This window comes from Equus asinus, chromosome 8 (assembly GCF_041296235.1).
Source record: "Equus asinus isolate D_3611 breed Donkey chromosome 8, EquAss-T2T_v2, whole genome shotgun sequence".
NCBI classification, from domain to species: domain Eukaryota; kingdom Metazoa; phylum Chordata; class Mammalia; order Perissodactyla; family Equidae; genus Equus; species Equus asinus.
Window position 1 is genome coordinate 71782857 of NC_091797.1, and position 24470 is coordinate 71807326.

Here is a 24470-nt window from a genome sequence, read left to right on the forward strand (position 1 = left end):
CGTATACAAATAAATCTGGTCTGTGGATTCCTACCCTAATCGCAGTTTTTTTTCCAGGGCCGATGCATACACTTGCATTTTCCTGTTCTTCGTACTCAGAACAGCCTCAGACTAACTCTTAAATCCAAATTTATTTATTGTCAGTGGGAATAACTATTGGACCACCTCATAACATCTTCTATGAAGATATTTCCAAGCATTTACTTTTTGAAATAAGTGTTATTTTATTGTTTGTAAAGGTTTCATAATTTCCCATTTCTCTTATGATAAAGACCAGAGATTAACAAACTTTTCCTCTAAGGAGTGAGATGGGAAATCTTTTAGGCTTTGTGGGCCACATAACTTTCTATCCTGCAGATTCTTTTTTTCTTTTTTAACAATGTTTAAAAATGTAAAAGCCATTTTTAGCCCAGGATCTGTGCTAGGCAAGCTATGGCTTGGATTTGACAGACCAGCCATAGTTTCTGACTCTGAAAAAAATAACCCTCAGGATGGCCCTCAGAGCCTCGGATGGTCTCCCCCTACCCACCCTTCAGCTGCCTCTTGTGGCTCAACTCCAGGCCACGGGGTGTTCCAGCCACACTGGTTTCTTTTGTTTTCTCCAGCCCATCCTGCCCCCTCCACACACGGGGCATTTGTGGGTGCAGTTCCTTCGGCCTGGAACCCTTTGGATTCCTACCCAGCCTTCATAGGGATCACAGTTCAAGCCTTGCTTCTTCGGGAAGCTGTACTTATCTCCCTGACTACACCAGGGGTCTCGAAAGTAGGCTATCTTGCCAGATACGTCTGCTTCCCACCTCTTCCTACAGTTGACAGTTACATTTGCTGACATGATGATTTATTCGGTGTTCATTTTCCCCAGTAGACTTACGTGCTAGAAGATCAAGGCTCTTCAGTAGCAAGCTCTTTGAGGGTTTGGAGGGAACCCTGATTTATAGCACTTGCCAATGCCCGTGGTGTAAATACTCCCACCACAGTCACTTTCAAGGTACCAAAGTGGTGTCACTGAATGTGGAGGAGGGAAGAGATGTGCAGAGTCAGCTCAGTTCTGGGCGACCACTAGATCTGAATCTTTTTAAGCTAACTTTTGTGTCTGCATCCCCATCACCCAGCGTGGTACCCAAGAAATAACAAGAATTCAAGAAATATCATTTGAAGGAATGAAAAGAGGGAGGGAGGAAGGGGAGGAGGTAGAAAAGGGAGGGAGAGAGGGGAGGAGGAAGGAAGGAAGGAAGGAAGAAAATATTGTTATGGGGAGCAGTGAAGCACAGAAATAAAAGGAAGAAATGCAGCATGATTTGGCTCAAGCTACAACCTTTTCATTTTTCTCTTCCAGAATAACTCTGGTTCCCAGACCTCAGGGTATTATAAGGTGGAAATAGAGAACATGAGAAGATAAATTTATGATGACAAAAATTCTCCTTATAAAGTACATACATTACAGGGACTGTGCATATTTTACTCCGTAATGAAAGGTTTTTATTCTGAAAATGCTAATGAAAAAGTTAGAAAAAAGATGTCAGTAATGGAAAATTTTAATACTGTGATAATGTCTAAGAAGAAGCTATTTGTTTGAGTAATATCCTCCTTTTAATCTTGAAAATGAGATGTGAAGGGAGAGAGGGCGAAAGGGTACCAGCTCCTCCATTTGGGAGACATCTGGTCCCGCATGTCCACGTCTGATGCGAATTTCCAAAATGCCATTGCAGGTGAGTGTTGGCTTGGTCTGGAGGATTCCTCCAAGTGGAGCTAGCGCTCCTTAGTTCCTGGAATAATGGCCCCTTCGCCCCTTCCCCCATTCCTCGTTTCTGTTATGGCCAAAATCTTTCACATAGCATTTGCTAATTGCCTTTGGTGCTCGCCTTACTTTAAAAGTTCCTTAAGTTTCCCTAGAAGTGGACCCTGAGACAAGGAGTTGTGTGCAAGTGATTAATGAAGGAAATGTCCCCGGAGAAACCGGTGAGAAATCAGGAACAGCAAAAAGGGAGGGAAGAACCCAAGTTACTTGGAGGGTGGCTTCAGCCTAATCCCGTGGAGGGGCTCTGTGGTGTCAGCAGTCTCCTGACTTTGACCCAACTGGAGGCAAGGGAGCCAGGCACCGTCAGACTCTGCCGAAGGGCCGCTGCCAAGGGAAGTAGACTCTGAGGCACTTTCAGCTCTTTGCACTGTGGGCAAAGTGCACTGCGGGCTCCCGAAACTCAAGAAGAGCCATCCCAGGAGAGTCGCCGGTAGACAGCATTAAAAACAAAAGCACTTGGAAGCCAGAGGTCAGGCACATGGAAATGACCGAAGGGCTATGGGGAGGTTTGGGTGGAACGCTGACACTGTCCACCATTATCTGCTGCCCAGTAATAAATGACTCATCCAGATGACCTCTGAAAAGGGTTCTGAATTTTTTGGAACACTTCTCAAACTATTTTCTAAGGGCACGGTCCTTAAGATACTAGATTTGTCCTCTCTCTGGCTTTACTTTTGTTTCCAGAAATTTTACCCATTTATCTTAGAGTACCATCTGGAAAAAGCTATGTTGGAAATGGAATTTCACTCTCTGCTTCCCCCACCCACCCCACCAGCTTACCCGCAACACTCACACGCACGTTGGAAGCCAATTGCCCATGTGGGTGGTTGCGGAGTGAAGTTTGATCACTGGCGTGCTTTTTAAAGACCTACATAATATGTTGGTTTTCTAATCTGGAAAAAAATGCAGGTAGCTTTAAGCTGCATTGCCTTGCATCTTAAATACTTAGCTTTAAATTGTTCTAATGCTGGCAGGTCCATGTCTGCATGGTTTCTTACCTCTCCAAATGAATGGTAGGCTTTCATATCTGGTGCTCCAGTTTCCACATCTCTACTTTGATTTATAGCCACATCATGGAACGTACAGAGTTGGCAGAAGACCTTAAAGGCAAGCTAATCTCAAAGCAGCTTGTACAAAAGTGTTCCAGCTTTGCTTGTGCAGAATTTATTTGAAGCAACCAGTTTCTGGGTCTCGAGTAAGCTCTGTGTGATGTACTGACCCATGCTTCTATTGAGGGGTGAGAAGTTGCATTAGGATTTGCATTGCTAATAAGCATGCCTGTCCTTGCACTGGAAAAAGAGTCTGGGGCAGGTAACAAAGCGCTCAAGAGTGGGCACTCTGCTGTCAGATCCACTGCTCCTTCACATATTAGCTGGATGACTCTGCTGATGTGTTACCCTCTTGCAGCCTAGGTTTCTAGTCTGCAAACTGGGAGTAAATAACAATATTTATTGGAACACTGTGAGGATTACATAACGTAAGACATAAAAAGCCCTTAAAACAGTGCTTGGAACATTAAAAATACTCAATAAAAGTTAGCTGTTACGTGACTCTAGAGAAAGAGGCATGATAATCCTAAAATAAGACTTTTTATTTTGAAAATCATACCCACTTTGGGCCCTGGGATCTGCTGATACGGTCTTGCAAAGCCTCAAGTTTAGTTTTCTTTCTTCGGTATCTGAGTCTTGGTTCCTGGAGGACGTGGTCACTCTCTGTGCCCTAGCTGACCTGAGCCTTGGATTCTGAAAGGGCATTTCATTTCCCTTAAATTTTGGGAAGCCTCAGGCTCTGTCACTGTGGCCAACAACTGTGACTTTGTCTGTTTAAATGAAGCCCTTTCTAGTGAAAAGGCTTAGATTTTGAATGCAATGCACAAAGGGGTCCATGTAAGGGAAAGTTGTTGAGAAATGAGAAGAGCTCTCCAAATCAAGGATATGTTATTCATCATCTCTATAAAAGAGGATGGACGGCTACAAGATGCCTCCAGCCCACACGTATGGAGCCAGTCCCTGGGTATCTGAGGCGCACATGACAGGCTGAGTTCTCTACCGTGCTTCCATGTTGGTTGTCTTCCATACAGTGGATGGCTGCAAGCAAAACAGGCCAGGAGGTGGCTTCTTGGCTTACCTACGCTGGTAGCCACCATGCTGGGGGAGAAGCTAAAACTGCCGGCAGCTCCCATGCCCAGAACGCTCTCTAGTCTACAAGTGTGACATAGCACTGAGCCCCTCCATGTGTGACCACACTCTGTCCTCCATGCAAACCCTGCCCAAACTCCACAGCAGTACTGCCTTCCAGATGGAGCTCCCACACCAAGCATTGCCCATCCTATTGCTAATTGTTTGACTCACCTGTGGGGGAGGAGAGGCTGGAGGCTGGGCAGGTGAGCGTGTGTCTGAGCCACCAGAAGTGGTGTCTGAACACTTTAGTCTTATCCAGACCCTGTGCCTTGGCTGGAACTCTGTTCTTGTACCTCATCACTTTCATACTCATGGACATCTGAAACCCTGAATTCTTCTTCTTGGTTCACCTGTATCTTCACAGATTTTATGAATTGTATCTCCAAAACCCACTAACTTAGTACATTCTATTTCTAATACCATTGTATACAGAATACCTCCAAGAACAGAGATCTCTACATAATTAAACTTTTGTAAACCTCTAACTCAGTTGTTCACAATCCTGGTTGCATGGTAGAATCACCTGGATAAAAACGAAAGAAAGAAGGAAGGAGCAGGGGAGAAAGAGGGAGGAAGAAAGGAAAGAATAAAGGAAGAAAAAAATAAAAAGAAAAAAGAAGGAAGAAAGAAACAGAGAAAAGAAACGAACCGGTGCCTGCCGCACTCAGGGACAATCAGAAATCTGTAGGAGTGGTGCCTGGTCATTGGGTTATTTGTAAAACTCCACCAGGCAACTTGAATGCGTGGGTGAGGTGGAAAGCCACTGCTCTAAGCAGAAATACTTTATGAACTTCCACTAAACCTACGATATTTATCTCCTATAACACAGTAGGTCCCCTTCTGATGACCAGGCACTATAGTCTGTGCTAGGCACAGCCTGGGACAAGGCACACGTGCCCACTGTTTTCAGGACACTTATGGTCTAGCACTCACACGCACAAACTGCAAATGTACAATCCTTAACTTTACTGTTAAACATGAAGAAGTGATAAATATTGCTAAATATGCAAGAGTTCTGGAAGCTCTCAAGTGCTAAATATTTACAAAAAGGTATTAAAATTCAAATTTGTACTGATTCGCCCAGACACATATGATGACATATTCCAAAGCTAGATCCCCATATGCAGAGTTTACAGAGGAAATTGTCAGGACTGAGTCCACAGCCCTAGTGAATCAGAACTATTGAGAAACCCGCAAGCTAAGGGGTCATTCAAGAAAAACCCACATTTGCAGACACTTTCAGGATACACAACCTTCCTAAAATTTGCTCTGATCCCCATGTTAGGAATTCCCAACTTAGGGCGTTTTCATCAGCACATCAAAGACAGGACAGCCAGCTCAAAAGAGACCCTGTTTCTTTTATGTCTTGACCAGATAAGGGATCAAAGGGAAAAGAGAAAATCAAATTTTATAGGACAGCTGGGTAAGGCTACTGAAGGAATAAAATTAGATGAGTAAATAGAGCACTTTTAAAACTACTATTGATGTTATAGATGGGTCTTGTAGAATGGGAAGAATTTGAATATATGGAGAGACTCATAACGGTGTTTCCGATAAAGTGAACTCCATAAGCAAAGTATGGGGATGTGGAGGTAAGAAAAGTCTTGTATTCCCACGGAAGCAAGGAGTGTTCAGTTTGCCTGAGATTAAGGCATCTGGAAGGAAACAGGAGAGAATGCTGTGTGGTATCCAGAGGAGGGCCAGGTCATTACATATAAGGAGTCCCTGCTGGGTGGGAGTTCCTATAACGCCTGCACTGTGGGGCTGTGTTCCTGAACTCAACCATTACCCATTCTGTTCTGTAAATCTCCTTTTTCTTTTGACTAAAACCAGTAGGCATAGCCCAAAGAAGGATTATCCCATTTCATGAATGGGAAAGTCATACTGAAATTCTCATAAATTCCAACTATAAAAATAAAGGTTCACTCTATCATCTTGATCCCAAGTTTTCTGTACTCATGGAAACCACTAGTTTGAGGATCTCAAAAGACAACGACATGTGTCCTATGAAAAGAAGGCTAAGAGAGGGAATAAATCCACAGTGGCTGATGCGATTTGTTTCCAATTCTTATCACAACTCCTGTTTCTCAAAGAGTTAAACATCTTTCTTTCAGGAACCAAGAGAGAGTGAGTCTTGCAGCATTTGAAAAGCAGGTGCCATCTTCCTGCAGTCTTTGCTCACAGTCCATTGCAGCGACTCCTGTTCCGTGGGAGGGCTTGCTGCTGAAGCACAAAGGTAGCCTCTGCAGTTGGGGCTGTCTCTTTGGAGAGTCCTTCTCATCTCGTTTCTCTCTTCCTTGCCCTCCTCCCCCTCCTCCTCCTCCCCCTCCTCATCCTTTTTTCATTATGGTCACCCCTGATATTCCAATACTCTGTCTCATCCCTTACTTTGAGGAAAAAGCTCCCTGGGAGCCCCACCATTTAGCTCTGAGCTTATTGATAAATTTGCATGGGTTTGATGGTGTGATAAAAATGTTTCAGTAGCTTTGCCATATATAAAAGGCCAAACTCTGTATTCCTAAATGTCAGATGTCAGTGATCGTTTTAGAATTACGTGAAATTTGAATCTTTAGAGACAGATCTGATAGGTAGAAGCTGCTTTGGGCACAAAGGCTTAAGAAGCATCTCTCTTAGCTGCCTCCTCTGTCAATTCCACCTGCACAATCTTCACTTCTTCCCTCAGGGAGTGGCTGGCACCACACCAGCCTTTTTCCTACCTGTCACGCAGGAGAGCAGACGTTTTATAAAAGCTGACTGCGAAGAGACAGAGAGGCAGCCAGTTCCTTAAATTAACATAAATAGCTGTGAAAATCATCCTGGTATTCTAACTTTGATTTATTTCAGATGCATTTTTATAGGGAAATCCAGAATGTCTAAAAACTAATAATTGTCACAATTACTCCTCTCTCCAAGTAACATCTGGCTACTTCTGCATGCTCATCAGCCTGGACCCCGTGGCACTGAACTCCTCTTCATGCCTCGTCTCTGATTCTCTGCAACTCTCTCTCACGCCCACTGGATAACAAAACCACACCACCTTCAGACACCTTTAAAATTCTGTGCACCCAATTTGAACAGACTAAAGCTTTGGAAAATCCAGTATAGGCAGCATTTAAATTTTTGGGAGTGAGGGAAAGAATCCTACTCTCCTAGATGGAGAGAGGGGGAGAAAGCATTTAGGAAATGCAATCACCATTTCTGGTACTTATCCACAAACACCCACCCCAGGAAAGCCGAGCCACTCACAAAAAGCAGGAGTGGGAAGCTTGAGTGATGGTGTCTGAGGCCAGGCAAATGCCGCGAATCGTGTTCAAGGTGGTTTACTCTTTTGGGAAGTGCATCTCTGAAATGCTCTTTGCAGGGATGATGGGAACACGTGTGAAGTAGTGAAGTGCTGCCCATTGTCCGCCAGTGTGCCCACACTCCAGTCCTCAAAGGTGTTCTCCTCTCCTTCTCTCCAGTGTGGATGGCGCCTCCTATGAAGTCATGCAGATCGACGTAGAAATTGAAGAACCCAGTGACCCACCTGCCACACAGCTTGTCACATGGCAGGTTGAATATCCAGGAGACATCACATCTGACTTGGGTGTATCCAAGATCTACGTGAGCCAAAAGGACTTGATCGGCATCATCCCACTGGCCATGGTAAGAATGTCCCCACCTGGGACTGTGAATGCAGAGCTTGGGGGAAGAAAAGAGTCAGCTCTGTGACCCAGACGTGGTGGGGTAAGGTCAGTGAGCCAGAAACCAGGCAGGGGAGAAACTGAACCAGGAAATGTACTGCAAATTCTCAAAAAAATTTTTCCTAAAGAATATTTTCAGAATCTTATCTAGAAAATAATAAAACTCCAGGTATTAGATTTGGGTCTTCCATTATATGAAAAGTATTGGTGATTTAATAAGTGTGTTTGTATGATACAGTCTATTTAAGGATCTAAATCACGTACACCTGCAGAGACCAAAGAGATGAAGGAAATGAGTGAACGTGACAGGTCCTTGGCAAACACCCACCCAGTGTAAAGGCCCCGGCCAGTGTCCACCATGCAGGAAAGCCAAGCCAGGTTCTGAATTCTTAGGATCTCCTGATTTCTGAAGAGAGGCCATAAATATAGTTTTAATGTAAAACGTCAACTTGTGCATATTGGCACTCATTTTAAAAATAAATAAAGCACTCTATGGGAAAGAGTTGTCTGTATTGCATTCTTAGGCCATCTATTTATAACGTGTAATCTAAAAGGCTTAGGACTGTAAGTCTGTCCATGTATTTCCCAGCATTTGTGGAACAGAGATGGGCTTTTATCCTGGAGAGGACCAGCCCCTGGTTTCTACGCAACATAAAACATTGCCTGTGGGAGACTGATGACCCGTGTTCACCTGAACGAAATACACCAACACCTTGTGTAGCCTGGCTTTCCGAGGAACTCGTCCAGAGCCCCTACAAAGGAATAATGTTTTTCCTTAACGTGAATTTTCACAATGCAAATGCTTGGGCATGTTAGTCTGCCAACAATAATTTGAGCTTTCCCTTGTTACAAAAGTACTTTTACTGTCAGAAGTGAAGTATGAGTTGACCTATCCTTTGACTGCCTGGTGTCTCCCCCTCACCATCTATTAGAAACTATTGGCAGGTGTTATTCTGTGGTAATGGAAGGACATCAGGAATCAATCTTTCAGTGAAAGGTACCATGGACAGTTGCCTAGTGACGACAAGTTAGTTACAATGCTGTTCATTAGGAGATATAAAGGTGTGTGGGTACTTACGTTGATAAGGACTCTCATTAACCATTTCTTTAATTTTGAAGGCACGGAGCCTCCCCTGATACATTGTTTCATGAGTGACAGTAGCGCTCCTTCATTTAGGCTATTAGTGGTTCTGCACTGGGCATGGCAAGACCGTTTGTCTTGAATCGGTAATTACTTGAATTTGCTCCTTTTCAGCACCTTTGGTCTGTTGAGCTTTTAGCAGTTCTCTGAGCAGCTTCCGTTGCTTTGCTCAGCAAAAGCCAGTTGACTTTGTTTTCTGCACTCAGCATTTCTCCCACCTAGAATGTGCCTAATGCTCCTGTTTCCTGTTCCAAACCCCTTGTTCACAACCCACATGAATCCCGAGCCTCACCAGAGCCCCTCTCTCTGCCCTCACGGGTCTCTCAAACTGTTCTCGTCAGCCTCTCTTGCTATGATATCGTGTGATGCTATAAGGTTGTATAATGGCAGAGCTAGAAAGGGTCTCAGCTAAGACCTTGTTGACCCTTTTATCAGTTAAGAATTAAATTTGGCTGAAAGCAAGAGAGCTCCTCACCCACCCACTCCACTCTACAGTGGCTAATAGTGGCTGAAGTACAAATGTGTTTTGTTTTTTAGTGTAAAGGAACTCCTAAGGGTGATGGCCCAGGGCTAGCATGGTGCCTTATGCCATCTGAAACCCAGGCTCCGTCTTTATTTCTGCTTCAGCAGCCAGGGGCATGGATTCCATCCTCATGTTTACCACACAGTCCAAGATGGCTGCTGGAATGCCAGCCAGCATATCCAAATTCTGCCGACCAGAAAAACCCTAAGAAATGCAGAAATCAAACAGGGTCAGTTCCTTTTCCCTTTCAGTAAGCCTTCACAAGAATCCAACATAATATTTCTGGTTACATCCAATTGGCAAGGAACTTAGTCATGCGGCCCTACCTGGTTGGAAGGAAGGCTGGTAAATCTATTATTTAGCATAGCACATAGATCAGATTCTGTTTCAAGGAATGAGAGGAGATTAGATATTGCAAGGCAATGAGCAGTATTTGCAACAATTCTCCTTCATTTCCACATGAGGAAACTGAGTCTCAGAGAGGTTACTCGTCTGGGCGCCTGAGTGTTTTCGATTCTGTATTGGTCTTTTTTTTTTTGAGGAAGATTAGCCCTGAGCTAACATCTGCCACCAATCCTCCTCTTTTGCTGAGGAAGACTGGCCCTGAGCCAACATCCTTGCCCATCTTCCTCTACTTTATATGTGGGATGCCCACCACAGCATGCTTGCCAAGCGGTGCCATGTCCACACCCGGGATCCGAACTGGTGAACCCCGGGCCGCCAAAGCCAAACGTGCGAACTTAACCGCTGCGCCACCGGGCCGCCCCTGTATGCGTCTTTATGAGCTTCCTAGGAAGCAAAATAATATAACTAAATCAGTCTCCACTTACTAGCTATGCAACCATACTTACTATCACTGTGCCTCAGTTTCCTCATCTGTAAAGGGAGGAAAGAGATAATTGCTACTCACAAGTGCTTAAAGAGTGCCCAGTCCAGAGCAAACCTAGAGTACGTGCCGGCTCTTCTGACGACCATTTTCTCACTGAAGGCACAGGAGAAAGCATCTCCGGCAATGATGTTGTAAATTCCTTCAGGAAAGGGCGTGGTCCCAGCCCCCGTATCTCACAGTATAAGAAGAGCGCTGGGCAGTGTGTAGAGGCTCACTGATTCTGGAACTGAGTGGAAAGAATTGGATGAAAACACTCCTGGTCTGATGAGTTTTTACTAATACTCTCTGAGCATCTTCCCTGGAAATAAGACTCCTGACTCCCCGGTCTCCTGTATTTGGAGTGTTCTGAAGCCCCTTTCCAGACCAAGCTGCTTCATTTCGCCTTTGACTTGTTGGTGAAAAGTTGTTGCCAGTTCATGGAGGTTACCATCATTAAATAGACCTTTTGCCATTTTGTTTCATTTTCACTTTATTTTTGTTCGTTGTTTGTTCATTGAGGGAAATTTGAAGGAATCTGATATCCATGCATCTATTTATCTATTCATTTGTGTCACAAGCGCTGGAAATATTAGAGAAAAAGAAGGAAAGCCAGCTCCCCAGGACCGTGATGGTGAGGAGAGGGTGCTTTGAGCTGAGATCAGGGCCACACTGGAGCTTGTGAGCTGGAGGAAGGAGGGGGGTCTTTGAATGAGGTGGGAGGCCCCCGGAAGGCTTTAGGCAAGGGAGTCACATGGACGATTTATGCCTGAGGAGAACACTCTGGCTGTCCGCGGAGAGTGGATCTGGGAGGGCAAGAGGGGCATTAGAGTGGTAGGGACTGTACCTTGGGTGCTGTAATGAGCTTGAAATTTACTTGTCCCCACCTTCTTGTCTGAATGTCAGCAGCCTGGGGGCTATCTGGTGGCTCTAGGGGGCTAGGACATAGGACATAGCCTCCCTCTATCCTGTTGCTGAGTGACCCCAAACATATTGACCTCATCCCCATGGTCCCCAATGAATAACAGCCGTGTCCACATGGCAGCCAGCAGGAATAGGCCAAGGGGACATGTGTGGAGTGTGCATTGAGGACGTGACCCTTCTCTGAATACTCCGCCTCTGCTCCCATCCTATGAGCCATGAGCTCAGCCGAGTGACCACATGTGGCCACAAGGGAGGCTGGGAGAGTGAGCTTCACCCCAGGAGGCCATGTGTCCAGCCACGAGTATATTACGGAGGAAGCAGGAAAGAATGCAAGTGAGGCCACACTGATGCTATCCTGGACCGCACGGTCGTAGCAGTGGAGAAAAGAGAAGTGCACTGTTTTAGGAGACTGCTTAGTGGGCAGATGACAGACTTTCCAATGCACTGGACGTAGTTGTGAAGGAAAGACGAGAGTAAACGATGAGTCGTAGTTTGGGGCCCAGTCCAAAAGTTCCCCACGGATCTCCATGATGCCACCAAAAACACTTAAAATGTTTGAGAGACTTTCTGTTATAAAACGTCCTAGGGTTTACATTTTTGTACACAATTCTTTGCACACATCTCTGATTGATTTCCCGAGATAAACTTTTAGAAATAAATTTGAATCAAAGGTTATGCAATATTGTAATATTTTTTGATAACAGTTGCCAAACGGCCTTCAAAAGTTTAACCAATTTACCATTCCACCTGCTGTGATACTGGTACCCACTTCCCTGCAACTTCGCCAAGACAGAGCATTAAAATTAAAAAATGGGCAATTTACTAGGCAAAAATTATATCTCAGTGTTGCCTTAATTTGCCCTTTTGTGGTTACATTCTTTATTTCTGTATTTACATTTGTTCTTAGCCCACCTTCTTTTTCTATTGGGAATTCAACTTATTATTATTTTGTCATAAAAAACATTTTTATTGTGATAAAAAACACATAACATTAAATTTACTGTCTTTACCACTTTTAACTGTACGATTCATTCATCTTCAACATGTTCACATTGTTGTGCAACAGATCTCTGAAACTTTTTCCTGTTACAACCCTGAAACTCTGTGTCCACCCAACACCAGTCCCCGCCCCCGCCCCGCCCTGCCCTTGGTGAGCGCCTTCTACTTTCTGTTTCTGTTTGGATTGACATATTGCAAGTATTCTTCCTGAGTGATCATCTGCCTTCTAATCTCATGGGTCATATGTTTTAGCATACAGAAGTTTTTGGGTATTTGTTTAGTTTTCCTGTAGTCACATCCATTGATCTCGTCCGTAATGGAAATCCCTCCTGTCGCCCTAATTATGACCAAAAGGAAAAAACAAGCCCGCTTTATTTGTTCTTGTAAAAGCTCCAAATATCCACATAGCCACACACAGCGCACTTGCAGCGGTAGAACGGTAACAGTGAAAGGAAATGCAGCTGCGGCTCCTTAGCCTGTTATTAAGGATTTGGGATCCGCGTGGGGTGAGTCTGGTGGCCTCTCCGTTCTTGGTGTGATGTATAATTCCATCTCCAGGAAGCCTTGGAAGTAAGATGCAGTTAAGCACTTAGATTCAAAGCTGATTTTCCAAAAGACATTTATTTCTTCCTCAATATTTTGCCTATTTTTTCCTGAAGTCTATGGCCTTAAAAGCTTTTTTGTGTCTTTTTTTTTAATCCGTTCATGTATTTCCATGAGTTTATTACATGATTTTCTTCTGTTCAGGAAGTGATGGCTTACTATCTCGTAGGTAAATATATTTTTGTCCTTAGGGAGAATATTCTTAGGAAAGGTCGTTAAATGTGCATTAACATTAATTGAGTTAGTGCATATCTGTAACTGCATGTCAGTGTCTGATTCCCGGGAGCGGTGTTTGCAATTCTCAGAAGAGTTGGAACACATCTTTCTGGGGTGGACGGCCCAGTTTCTGCAGGCTCTTCAACATCCTTCTCTCTAACTGCTTCCTGAGTTTCGGCTAAAACCAGTATTTTGAGCTTCTGCCAAGATTCGGAGATAATGATACTGATATTTATCAATAGGAATACCACACCAGTTAGTCCTTTAAAACATATCAACACGTCCTCTTCATTTTAAAATAAAACAAACATTATTTCATTCCTGTTGGTAGCCGCAGTTCAGGTATCGTAATTGTGGTTGCTGTTGTAAGTGTGGGAAATGGACGTGGATCACTGAGCTCTCCTGTGGGTTGTAGGAACATGCCCTCCCCCCATGTTGCACCCCTGATGAGGGTCTCATTTTGCTTTGTGTCCCAGCCTTGACTACCAAATTGTAGTTATTAGAATTGAGTTGGGACTTTACATAAAACTGAATCAGGAGATACAGTCAGGATAGACAATTATTCTCCTTGAAAATAATCAGAGGAGACCTCTCACCCTAATGGGAGATTTGGCGATGGTGACATTCCGTGATGTTTACAGTGACATGAGGTTACAGACATGCATGCCAGTCCCAGCCCTGCAGATCCTTGGGGAATGCCCACAGAGTTTTTAAACAACATCAAAGAGTCGAATATGCCATGTGCTCTTCGTGAAGTGCAATTTGGTACCCCATTTTGAGCTTTTCCTTAAACGTGATGCTAATGGGCATGCAGATGAATCTCGGAACTCTCTCTGTATTGCCCACCGACTCCACATCCTCCGAGGAGTCTCCCTTGATCCTCACAGTCAGATGCAACCCTCATTGACTCATGTTCTGTCCACTCTGTGGTTTCCCTGTGATCGGTAAGTGCAGTAGGCAAGTCAGGAGATTGAGACACTCTTGAGTTAATTTGCCGGTTGAGCCCGTACCACTGGGAGCCATAATAGGCAAGAGCCATACCAAGATGATGGGATGACCTAAGCTCAGCATGTCCCTTATGTACCCTCCAAGTCCTTCCTCACTACGTTTCGTTGTTGGAACCCCACTGGCACCCTTCCAACCTGCAAACCCTCTTCCAAAGCAGAGGCAGCTAGACTCCAAGGCACCATTCCTTACTGACTGTTTCTGTGACATTCAGATGCTGCTTTCTCCTGTAAGAGTCCCCAGAACCCAGACAACCATAAGTGGGAGCTATGCAGTTTAGACTTCCGCGGCCCCTTCGCTGACTCGATTGAATGTTGAGTTTTGTTCTTGTATGATTCTTGGGATTATAAGAAAGAAAACATTAAATAAAATCTTCCCTTCTTGTCTCGTTTGCGTCTTCTTAAATCTTACTGATCAAGGCATGTTCTCCTAAATCTATGACTCAGTAGAATATTCCATTTCTCTACGCCTACCAGACAAAACTCACTCACATTTTTATAACCATATAATTTACTCTTGTAAAGCTTCTGATGAAATGCATTTTAAATAAGCTTTCCTGAATCGAATACATTTTTCTTCTTAAACAAAATGAACTTCCTTTTCGTCAACCACATCCTCCCTAATCTTCAGACCCTTCAGGACTTAGTCTCCTGGCACATCCACCTTGCCTGGATCCTCTCCTCCCTACACTGTGATTGCCATCAATCCATGTGCTCTCCATGTTTGTACACCTGGCAGAAGGCACGGGGCCAGCTCGTAGTAGATGCCCAGAGAACGGTCTCCCCACCGTTGTCGAGTCCAGGGGTCTGTGGAGACAGAGTAACGCTGAGTCCGTGATCTCCCGTCAGTTTTGAAGTCAGCCCACATAAGTGCCTTGACAGTCACCTACTGAGATGAGGACTTGAGAAAAGGCCCCCAAACTGTGGCAGGAAACTATCTTCCCTGGCTCCAATAATGAAATTTCTTTTTATTTTTGGCATAAAAGCAGATTCTTGGCTCTTTTTTATTTGACTTTTCATGGGATTCTTTTCCTGTGTCAGCCTGTTAATTAATATGCCAGATACCCTCAGTTGTTTTGCTCAGACTTTTTGAAAATTCAGTCACACTGCATAGCACACCACTGCTTTCATTTTTATACTTTCTCAACCAAGTGCAAATTAAGACGTTGCAAGAGCCCTTGAGAAAAATCTCTGCTCCAAGACGCATTCTTGCTCTGTGTGTTTGTCGAGTAGCCATGGCTGCCCCAAAAAGCATTCACAATACTTACACCAAATACTTACTGTTCGTTAGGTACCAGGCACGGCTCTGTGTACCTCCTTCTAGACATTAACGCATCTAATCCCCACAGTGACCCAGTGAAGCTGGGACTGTGCTTATCCCCACTTCACAGATGGATGAGGGCACACAGCTTGACGAATGGCCCCAAGTGACCCGGCTGAGAAGCTGAGCTGGAATTAGATTCTGGATGGCTGGGCTCCAGAGTTCATGCTCGCAGCCAGTCCACTGTACCACCCTCCTCAGTGAAATCAGAGTCTAGGCTATTGATCAGTTTAAGATGCAAAAGCATCTTCGGGAAATGAAATGCAAAAAAGCACACTCGTAAAAATGTGAAATTGAGAAGTCTTACTGAAATAGGAAAAGTCATCTGAAAATGAATTATTTATCGTGCACAAAGCCACTGCCTTTCCTTCCCAGCCCACTCTGCCACCTTTGATGCCCCCTAATGAGCTGCCCTCTTCAGAGGTGACATATGATGAAGAGTGGCAGCCAAGTGCTTTTAAAGGTACATGGTACAAACAAACCAGGGGAGTCACTGCTGTTGCTGCCTGTGGTTGGTTATTACAGCCTCGGCTGTTGTACAACTGGTCGCTGTTAGGGAACACATGCTCATGATGTAACCCACTTTGTAGGCACCAAGGAGGCAACCCATTCAGGCTACGTTTACTGAGCTCCCACGACGTGCCAGGTGCTGGCCTTTGTGTTGAGGATATAGCAGAGCTCACACTCCACTCAGGGGAGGCAGGTGGTAAATAAAAATAATGAAGCAAGATGAATTCAGAATTGATGTGTGTTGGAAGGAAATAAAACAGGATGTTGTGAGGTGAGCTCCAAGAGGCTGGGGCATCCCTGTAGGGGTGGCATCTGAGCTGAGACGGGATGCCAAGAAGGATCCAGTGTAGGAAGACCCAAGAAGAGCTGACTTTCCAGACAGAAGGAAAAGTGGATGCCAAGGCCCAAAGCAGAGACCAGTTTGGTATGCTCCAGATGGAAAAAGTCCAGTGGAGCTGGGGAACAGGGAGCCGGGGAGACGAGGTCAGAGAAGGCAGGCTCTGGGCTACAGACCCTCATCAGGCAGGATATGTGTGGTAGGACTTCGGAGTCACTGTCTCTAAATCTCATCAGATTCATGATCTGTTTTTAAAATATCACTCTGAATGCTATGAAGAGAAATTTGGGAGAATCGATGGAAACAGAAAGACCATATTCGGGGCCTCTTTGATGGTCCAGGTGGAAAGGGATGAGAATTTGGACTAGGGTGGTGATGGAGATATTGAAGACGATATCAAAGACAGATGGAAGGTCTTGGGATGTACTTTCTAAGTATAGAATCAGGCCTTGCTCATAGACAGGACAAGGAGTTTGAATGGAAGAGATCAAACACAGTCTAGATTAGACAGTGCTGTACAGTAGAACTTTCTGAGGTGACACAAATGCTCTGTTATCTGTTGTTGTTGTTACCCGTGGAGACGACTGGATCCTGTGGACAGCAGAGGGGAACCTTGCCCAGTCTTTTTGCACCATCCTCTCACCTTCTGGCACTACATCAGACAGGGCTCCTCCACTATTTGTAGGGTTTTCATGGCCAATGTTTTCAGAAGTGGGAGACCAGGTCCTTCTTCCTAGTCTGTCTTAGTCTGGAAGCTCCGCTGAAACCTGTCCACCATGGGTGACCCTGCTGGTATTTGAAACACTGTGGCATAGTTTTTAGCATCACAGCAACATGCAGCCTCCACAGTCTGACAACCCACAGATGGGTTGTGTGGTTCCCTGACCAGGAAACAAACCCAGGCCATGGCAGTGAAAGCACCAAATCTTGACCATTGGACCTCCAGGGCTGGCTTCTATGATCTGAGCCATCCAATATGGCAGCCACAGCCACATGTGATTACTGAGCTCTGGAAAGGTGGCTAGTACCACAGAGGAGCTGAATTATTCATGTCATTTAATTAACTTAAATTTCAATAGCCCTACGTGCTAGTGGCTATTCGATCAAGCAGTACAGCTCTAAAGTTTTGGCTTGGGAAACTGCGGGCCAGTCCTGCTGTGTTCTGAGGTGGTGGTCTGTGTGTTTCCCACTTGCTCTGTGGCACCGCTCTCCACTCTTCTGCACCCTGTGCTATGCCCTTGGAGTCTTTCCTGTATGGACGACTTCAAACGGGCTGACTCGTCCACTGGCTTCTGGTTGGGTTCAGTCAATGGAAAGCAGAAGAAGCTCAGACAGAGGGTGAAGAGGAAGGTTGGGTATTTATTCCCTAATTCGTTCTCTGATAGGCTACGGTTTCTCAATGGCTGTGTTGCTCTGTCAAAAGCGCCAACTCCTGTCAGTCAACTCTCCCGTTAAGTAACAGCAGCGACATTGTTGTTGTGTTTGTGTTGCATATAAGCACCGTCTTGAATCTGCACTTAGAGTTCTCCCATGCATGTGCCTTCTACAAATAAGTGAGAGTATCTAAATGCACCATTCTGTATGATAGTATACTTCCTGCCCCCAAATTTTATGTATTAAAATACAGATTAACTATTTGCTTTTATTTCTCCTTTATAATTCAGTTAAGACATTACATTGATTTTTTCAAGCATGTGTGTTGGTAGGTTATATTCATTATGGTTCATATTTCAGGATAATAAAATCAGCACTATTTAATTTGTCATGTCAATATTTGTTATATGAAAGGAGCATTAGCTCAAATGGAGTTGAAAACAATGGGGCTGGCAGATATTTTCTCTGAAGGAGCAGACAGTAAATATTTTCAGTTTCGCAGGCCATGCAGTCCCCGTTGCAACAATTCAGGCCTGACCTTGAAGCTCAAAAGGAGCCGTAACATCTAAGCAAATGGACATGGCTGGCTTTCAATAAAACTATTTACGGATGCTGAATTTGAATTTCATGTAATTTACACATGTCACCAAAAAAGTATGGTTCTTTTGATTTTTTTCAACCATTTATAAATATAAAAACTATTCTTGGCTGCAGGCTGTACTAAAACTACGGCTTGCAGGCCAAAATTTGCCAATTTCTGGTCTCATGCGGATGGAGCTTTTTCTTCTCCTTGCCTCAGTTTCTCCTTCTGGAGGTTGAGAACAGCGCCCCCCTACATGGTCCAGTCATGATATAAAGGTTGACCTTCTTGAACAAAGGGCTGCCTAAAAATGAAAACAATTTTAAAAAGTGACATTATCAGGAGAAAAGAGTATTTTCTGCAGGGAACAGGGGCACATCTCCCACTATATTGCACTCCATGGAGAGTTTCCACGAGATTCAGGTTAACTAGAGCAAGTAGTCTGTCTGCCTTCTCCCTTGATCATGCTCCCAGGACTTCAGGTTTGATAACTCAGCCCTATGCTTGCTAGTTCCCCTCCTGAACAAACCATTCCAGTAGTTTATCACCTGAAAGTCAAATGAAAGCCTTCCATCTTTTCAGGGTCCTGGGACATCCCCCACACTCATGAAGTTTATGCTTCCTCAATCCGCCTTAGTACCACCCAGTATCCCTCCCATTCTTTGATTAGCTTCATCATCTCGCTCTTTGGTGATATCCACTGAACAATATCAGAACTCGTTGGCAGTACAACTGCCATTAACCTTTCAATTAACCTCATTATCAAAGAATTGAAAGTGGTACAGAAATAGAACTGGAAGCTGATTTAAGAGCATGTTTGCAACTAATTCCCAGGTTCCACTTGCTCAGAGCCAAGGTTTCCTTCCTCCTTTAACTATTTTCTAAAGGCTGGCTCACTCCAAAACCTCCAAAATCTTGGCAGCAACTACCAGAAGGTGAGAACACCTTTTAGAAAAGCTGGATTGCATGGATGATCCATATGCATTTCAGGCATGTACACCAAACGCCAAACCCACAAGTATCTTTTGTATCTGTGAAACTTATTATGTTTATTGCAAGATAGACCATGTAAACCCAAAATCAAAATTTTGGAAAATCTCACCATCCATGTAATTTTGCAATACCATTCAGCTCCACCTGGCTTGTATGTTAGAGTCAATTAGTTTTTGGCATTCTATGGCGTGTGGTCAAGATCTTCGTCCATAAAATGCAACCTCATCAGAAAGGCCTTCCCTGACCAGGCTGTGCAAAGAGCATGCTCTCTCTCTCTTTGTAGCCCCTTATCTTTGCTTACTTTTTCTCCATGGTATTTTTTGATTCTAACATTCACACATTGATTTTTTGTCCATCCTACAAACACCAAGGGGGTAGGGGCACTGCTGTGGGGTTCATGCTGTATCTGTAGTACTTAGGCCAGTTTCTGGCCCACGGTAGAAGCTCCATCAATATGCTGGTGGTATGGAATGAATCAGATGGAGCTGAATTTATATCCCTGGTCCAAGAGCTTATAACTTTGTGGACCTTGGGCAAATTAAGTAACATCTCTGCACCTTACTCTTCTATCTATAAAATGGGGATGATGAGGGCATTTTACTACATAGGGTGATGTAAAATTTAACGAGTCAAAGTAGAATATTTGGCAAAGGGTCTGACACTTAGTGGCAGTACAGTGAATACTCTTGCTGCTAGTCATACAACAACAACAAGAAAGAAGGTATGTTTGGGGATACTAGCACAAAATATTGAAGTAGTTATTATTGTTTTTCCACATTCTTCTTCTATAGGTTTTCCAAGAAATTAAGGAAAAATAAACTTCGAATGTCCTATAGGGATAAAAAGACTCAGTAAAGCTGTAACATTTTAAATAGTAAGTAATAATGGCTGTGTTCCGTACGGGGAGCCTTAGCTGACCTGTTAGGTAGGCACAAAATTACAATGGTGAATCTGTTAGGACATTTTCAAATCCAGTCCAAACTGGTTTATGCAGAAATCAGAATTTATTGGCTCAATGTATAAGATTAAATTCATTTGGCTACATGAAAGAGACCCCAAAATACAATGGCTTTGAAAACAATGGAAGTTTCTCTCTTTCTCCCATGGAAGAAGTCCAGAGGTAGGCACTTTGAGACAAATATGGTGGCTTCCTGGTCATCAGGGGCCCAGGGTCCACCTGGGTGTGTGTCTTTCTACTGTGGGATTTCATTCTCAAAATCACCCCATGATTCAAAATGGCTAGTGAAGCTCCAGCCATCATGTCTGAGTTACAGATTTAGAGAGGAAGGAGGAAGGGCACCAAAAATGTCACATATATCAGAGTCAGCTTCCTGTAAGGAGTCTCTCTGGGAGCCTCACACAACACTTCTGCTTACATCTCATTGGTCAGGACTTAATCACATGGTCATGCCTGGGAATGCTGGGAAATGAAGTCTTTGGGCTAAATGCAGAGGCTCGTAATGAGGGTTGCATCACTGTACCACTCCAGGGACATGCAATATGGAGAATCTGCACCTAAATAATATTGAGACTCTACTATTAAGGAAGCGGGTAGACCAGATGTTGCAAAACAACCAGCCAAGTCTCCCAAACACATGTAACCTCAAGTTCCAAAAACTAGCTTCTGACCTGTTTTACTCCAAAAAGTTACGTGATGTCACCTGAGATCCAAGTCTGAAATCCTGAAATTCTCTCATACCTGTTCTCATCCAGGAACCAGCTACACCTTCAGGCTGGATCCGCTCTTGGTACAAAATGCTGTAGCCTGTCCAGATCTCACATCCTCATTTTTCCAAATCCAGGAGAGGAGAAATGGTTCCCCAAAGGAATATCTGTGGCCTTACTGGGAACAGAAAGAAATGAATGCTGGAAGGACACAAGTGGATTCTACTCTGTCTTTTTATTTTGCCCCGTGGAGGTCAACTTTCATAGATTTTGAAGATTTACTCTGCAAAGAAATGTGCTTCATCATCCCAGATCAAACCGATTAGATAAGACTGAGATTTCAGATGTCTGACTACGTAGCTTCTACAAAACCCCATGACTCCACCATCCAGAAGTATTTTCAAGAAGTGCACGAAGCATCTGTTGTCTTTTGAATAAGAAATGAAGACTTTAAAATGCAGATGTCGTGTAATAGAACATCACATGAAGAACAGCTCCAAATAAGAGAGTCTAAAGGGAACCTTTGTGTCTTTCTTTTAAAATGTGTTTATCTTAGATGAGAAGCCACTCAGCATTCACCAGTATTGGCTATAAAGTACTATATATGGGAATGTAGAGAATTCCCATTTCAATACAAACCATGAAGAACCCAAATATAAATGTGTGGGTAATTACGTGTTGGCCCTAATGAGAAAAAATTATTTTGAATAATTTTGAAACTGGCACATTAAAATATGCTTTTTCACAAAGTAGGGTTTTTCTCATATGGGACTTAACTATTTTTCCAGTGTTCTTTATCTCAGAAGTTACCAAGAAAAAAACATTATTTTCTTGACAGATGCTAAGAAACCTGGAAATTTCAATAGATGTTGAAATATGAGTGGTATACAGTTAAAGAAAAGTCCATTTTAGGAAACAATTCCACAAGCTCTTTTCTCTATAATCTTAGTGTGATGGGTGGTAAATACAGCTTAGAACTTTACAATATGGGCAAATTACAAGAAAAATCTGTCTTTTGAGTTTGAGTCAATGAGTCTTTTCAGCGGTATGACTAAATTACCCGTTAAACTTAGCCTAAACACACGTGATTGCTTCATCCTCAGACTCAATTTCTCTTTTGCTTTAAAGAGCAGACTATGAATGCAAATGTGGAAGACATTTCTTCCTTAACCTTACTTTGGTGAGAGACCTTCTTTCTCCCCTCCTGTTCTCTCTCTTCCCTCTGCCCCCTTCCTTCCTCCCCTCTTGTCTCAGAGTCAGGATTCTCCAGAGAAACAGAACCAACAGGATAAATGTATATATTTATATATATATATACCCACACACACACAGACGTAGACATATATATAGATAGACGTATACACATGCATAGACTTAGACATGTACATGGATGCATATACATATGCACACATATATAATATAGGCTGAAAAAAGAAGGAATTTGCCCCTGTTTTTCCTGCGTCGTGGCTTTAGCTGGGACATCTCATCTCATCTGGTCCTGCCCACGAGCTGGGATTCACACCATCAGCTCCCTGCTTCTCAGGGCTTCAGACTCAGACTGGAATCACACCACCTGCTTTGCTGGGCCTCCAGCTTCTGGCCGGCGGATCCTGGGACTCCTGAGGATCTTGTTCCCGTGTTTATCAGGTATCAGCCTGTCGCCGGTTGAGATGCTTTCAGAATGCAAGAATCAGGGGCCCCGCTTCCAGCATGCTTACCCGACAAGCAAACTTCTCACGTCACATGCTGAGGAGTCCAGAGGGGGCCTCCAGGCGTGGCGAGCCCAGAGGCCAACTGTGTTTGCCTGCCTGTCTCACGGTCCTACTCTGCTGTTGCACGTCTTGCCCTGCACTCTCCCTTCATGGTCATCGGCAATGGCTGGAGCAAAGGGATGCCTGGTTCACATTCAGCCAGAGAAGGAAAATCAGCTCTCCTCCGAGTCCTTCTTCTTGGTGAGACTGTACCACATTAGCCCATCACCTGCCCTGAATTGGACACAATCACCAGATCTTCTGATTTGTCCACAGCAGGCTTCCTAAACTCATCGCAGCCGCAGGGTCATCTCACATGCCCTGCTAAGCTGGGGGATGGTGTCAGTCTTCTCCGATCCACAGGCTGTCAGTAAGGATGGATATTTGAGTACAACCAGGTTTCTGATAGGAAAGAGAGAAGAAGGAATGGAAACATGTTGATACACAGAAGTTGCCTGGAAAAGTCCACAGCAGAAAAATACAGGACAAATACAGTTGCATAGGGTTTGGGGTGAAGGAGATAACTGCCTTTCCACTGGATTTACAAGACAAATCTTAAAACCTTCAACAACGACGACAAAAATGTCTTACAGAAAAGGTGCTTGAAAAATCAATATAATAGACGTGAAGAATGAACCTACACACCACCTATCCTCATTAGTAAAATACATCTGTGCACGGTAGGAAACATCTGCTCCCCATCTCCTGGATATCACCAGTGGCACCGTGGTCCTTAATGAGGCAAACATACTGGTCCCGTTATACCTCGTCGTCGAGACCTCAGTAAAGGGCTTGGTCACTGATACTAAAAGTTGAAGATAGAGCTTCGGCCAAGACTTAAAGCTTTGAAATGTATTTATTTCTAACCTGTGAACCTCCCATCAAAGGGATCTTATCAGACATGTAACAGAGTAATCTGAGAATTTTAAGCTCAAGTCCAAACTACCTCCACTCATGTTTTCCTAAAGAATTGGCATTCTTCTTCAGAATCAGTTCAGTTTTCTTTGGCTCACTGGCAGTGATTCTTTGGTTTGTTAATTCATCCAATGCTGGATATGTGTTCGTTTGTTTTTCTTTTTGGAATATGTCCACAGGGCTTGGTGTTAATGCCCGGCCATAGCAAGCGTATGCCTATCTATTTTTCTATAATGGAATGATCATGTGTGTCAGAGGATACATGACTAGGTCAGAAAAGGCAGGAAAAGTTGCTATTTAAGGCTTTTTAATTGTAAAAACACGAGAAACCTTAATAGTAATAGGAAGAAGAGACTTTTTTTATGCCGTGTGTAAAGAAGTAGCTGTATCAGGGGGCCGGCCTGTGTGGCCGAGTGGTTAAGTTTGCATGCTCCGCTTCGGCGGCCCAGGGTTTCGCCGGTTCGAATCCTGGGTGCGGACATGGCACCGCTCATCACTCCATGCTGGGGCGGCATCCCACATGCCACAGCTGGAGGGACCCACAGCTAAAAATGCACAACTATGTACTGGGGGGCTTTGGGAGAAAAAGGAAAAATAAAATCTTAAAAAAAGAAGTAGCTGTATCATAAAACAACACAAAGACTGCCCTGCAGGAGAATTCTTCAGAATTGCTTACCTCCGGGATGTGGTAGTTACAGCTCAAAGTGACTTTTTACCAAATTTATTTTTCCTAAAGCCATCAGCAATAAACTGTGGAGAAGGAAGTATTTAAACTGCTATGTGTGTTCCATGCAGATCTGTTTCCCTGACAGTTGTAAAATGGAAATGGAGGCTATCAGTCCTTATGAATTTGTAGTTCTATGCAAGTATAATAAGATAACATACGGAAAAGCAATGGAATGATTAAGAAAAGGATTTTGCTAAGCGTGTTACTAGAGATGAGAGTTCTGTCCATAAATCTTGCATTTCCATTTTGAAAATGTGTATGAGTAGCCGGTTAATTCTTTTACCTAAAACAAGATTGTTAGATATTACACATCTCTTACGGTATGTAACAGATTCATCTTTGAAAGATAGAAAAAGGTTGA

The 24470-nt window shown here is 43.8% G+C and overlaps 1 protein-coding gene across 3 annotated transcripts in view; it reads left to right on the top strand.

Moving 5' to 3' along the window:
- TMEM132D (transmembrane protein 132D) overlaps nt 1-24470 on the top strand; it is a 598445-nt gene that overhangs the window by 387141 nt on the left and 186834 nt on the right. For all 3 annotated transcript variants that reach the window (XM_044776059.2, XM_044776060.2, XM_070515843.1), the window contains exon 4: nt 7440-7623. In XM_044776059.2, coding sequence (XP_044631994.2) covers nt 7440-7623 — 184 coding nt within the window. The remainder of the gene's footprint in view (nt 1-7439; nt 7624-24470) is intronic.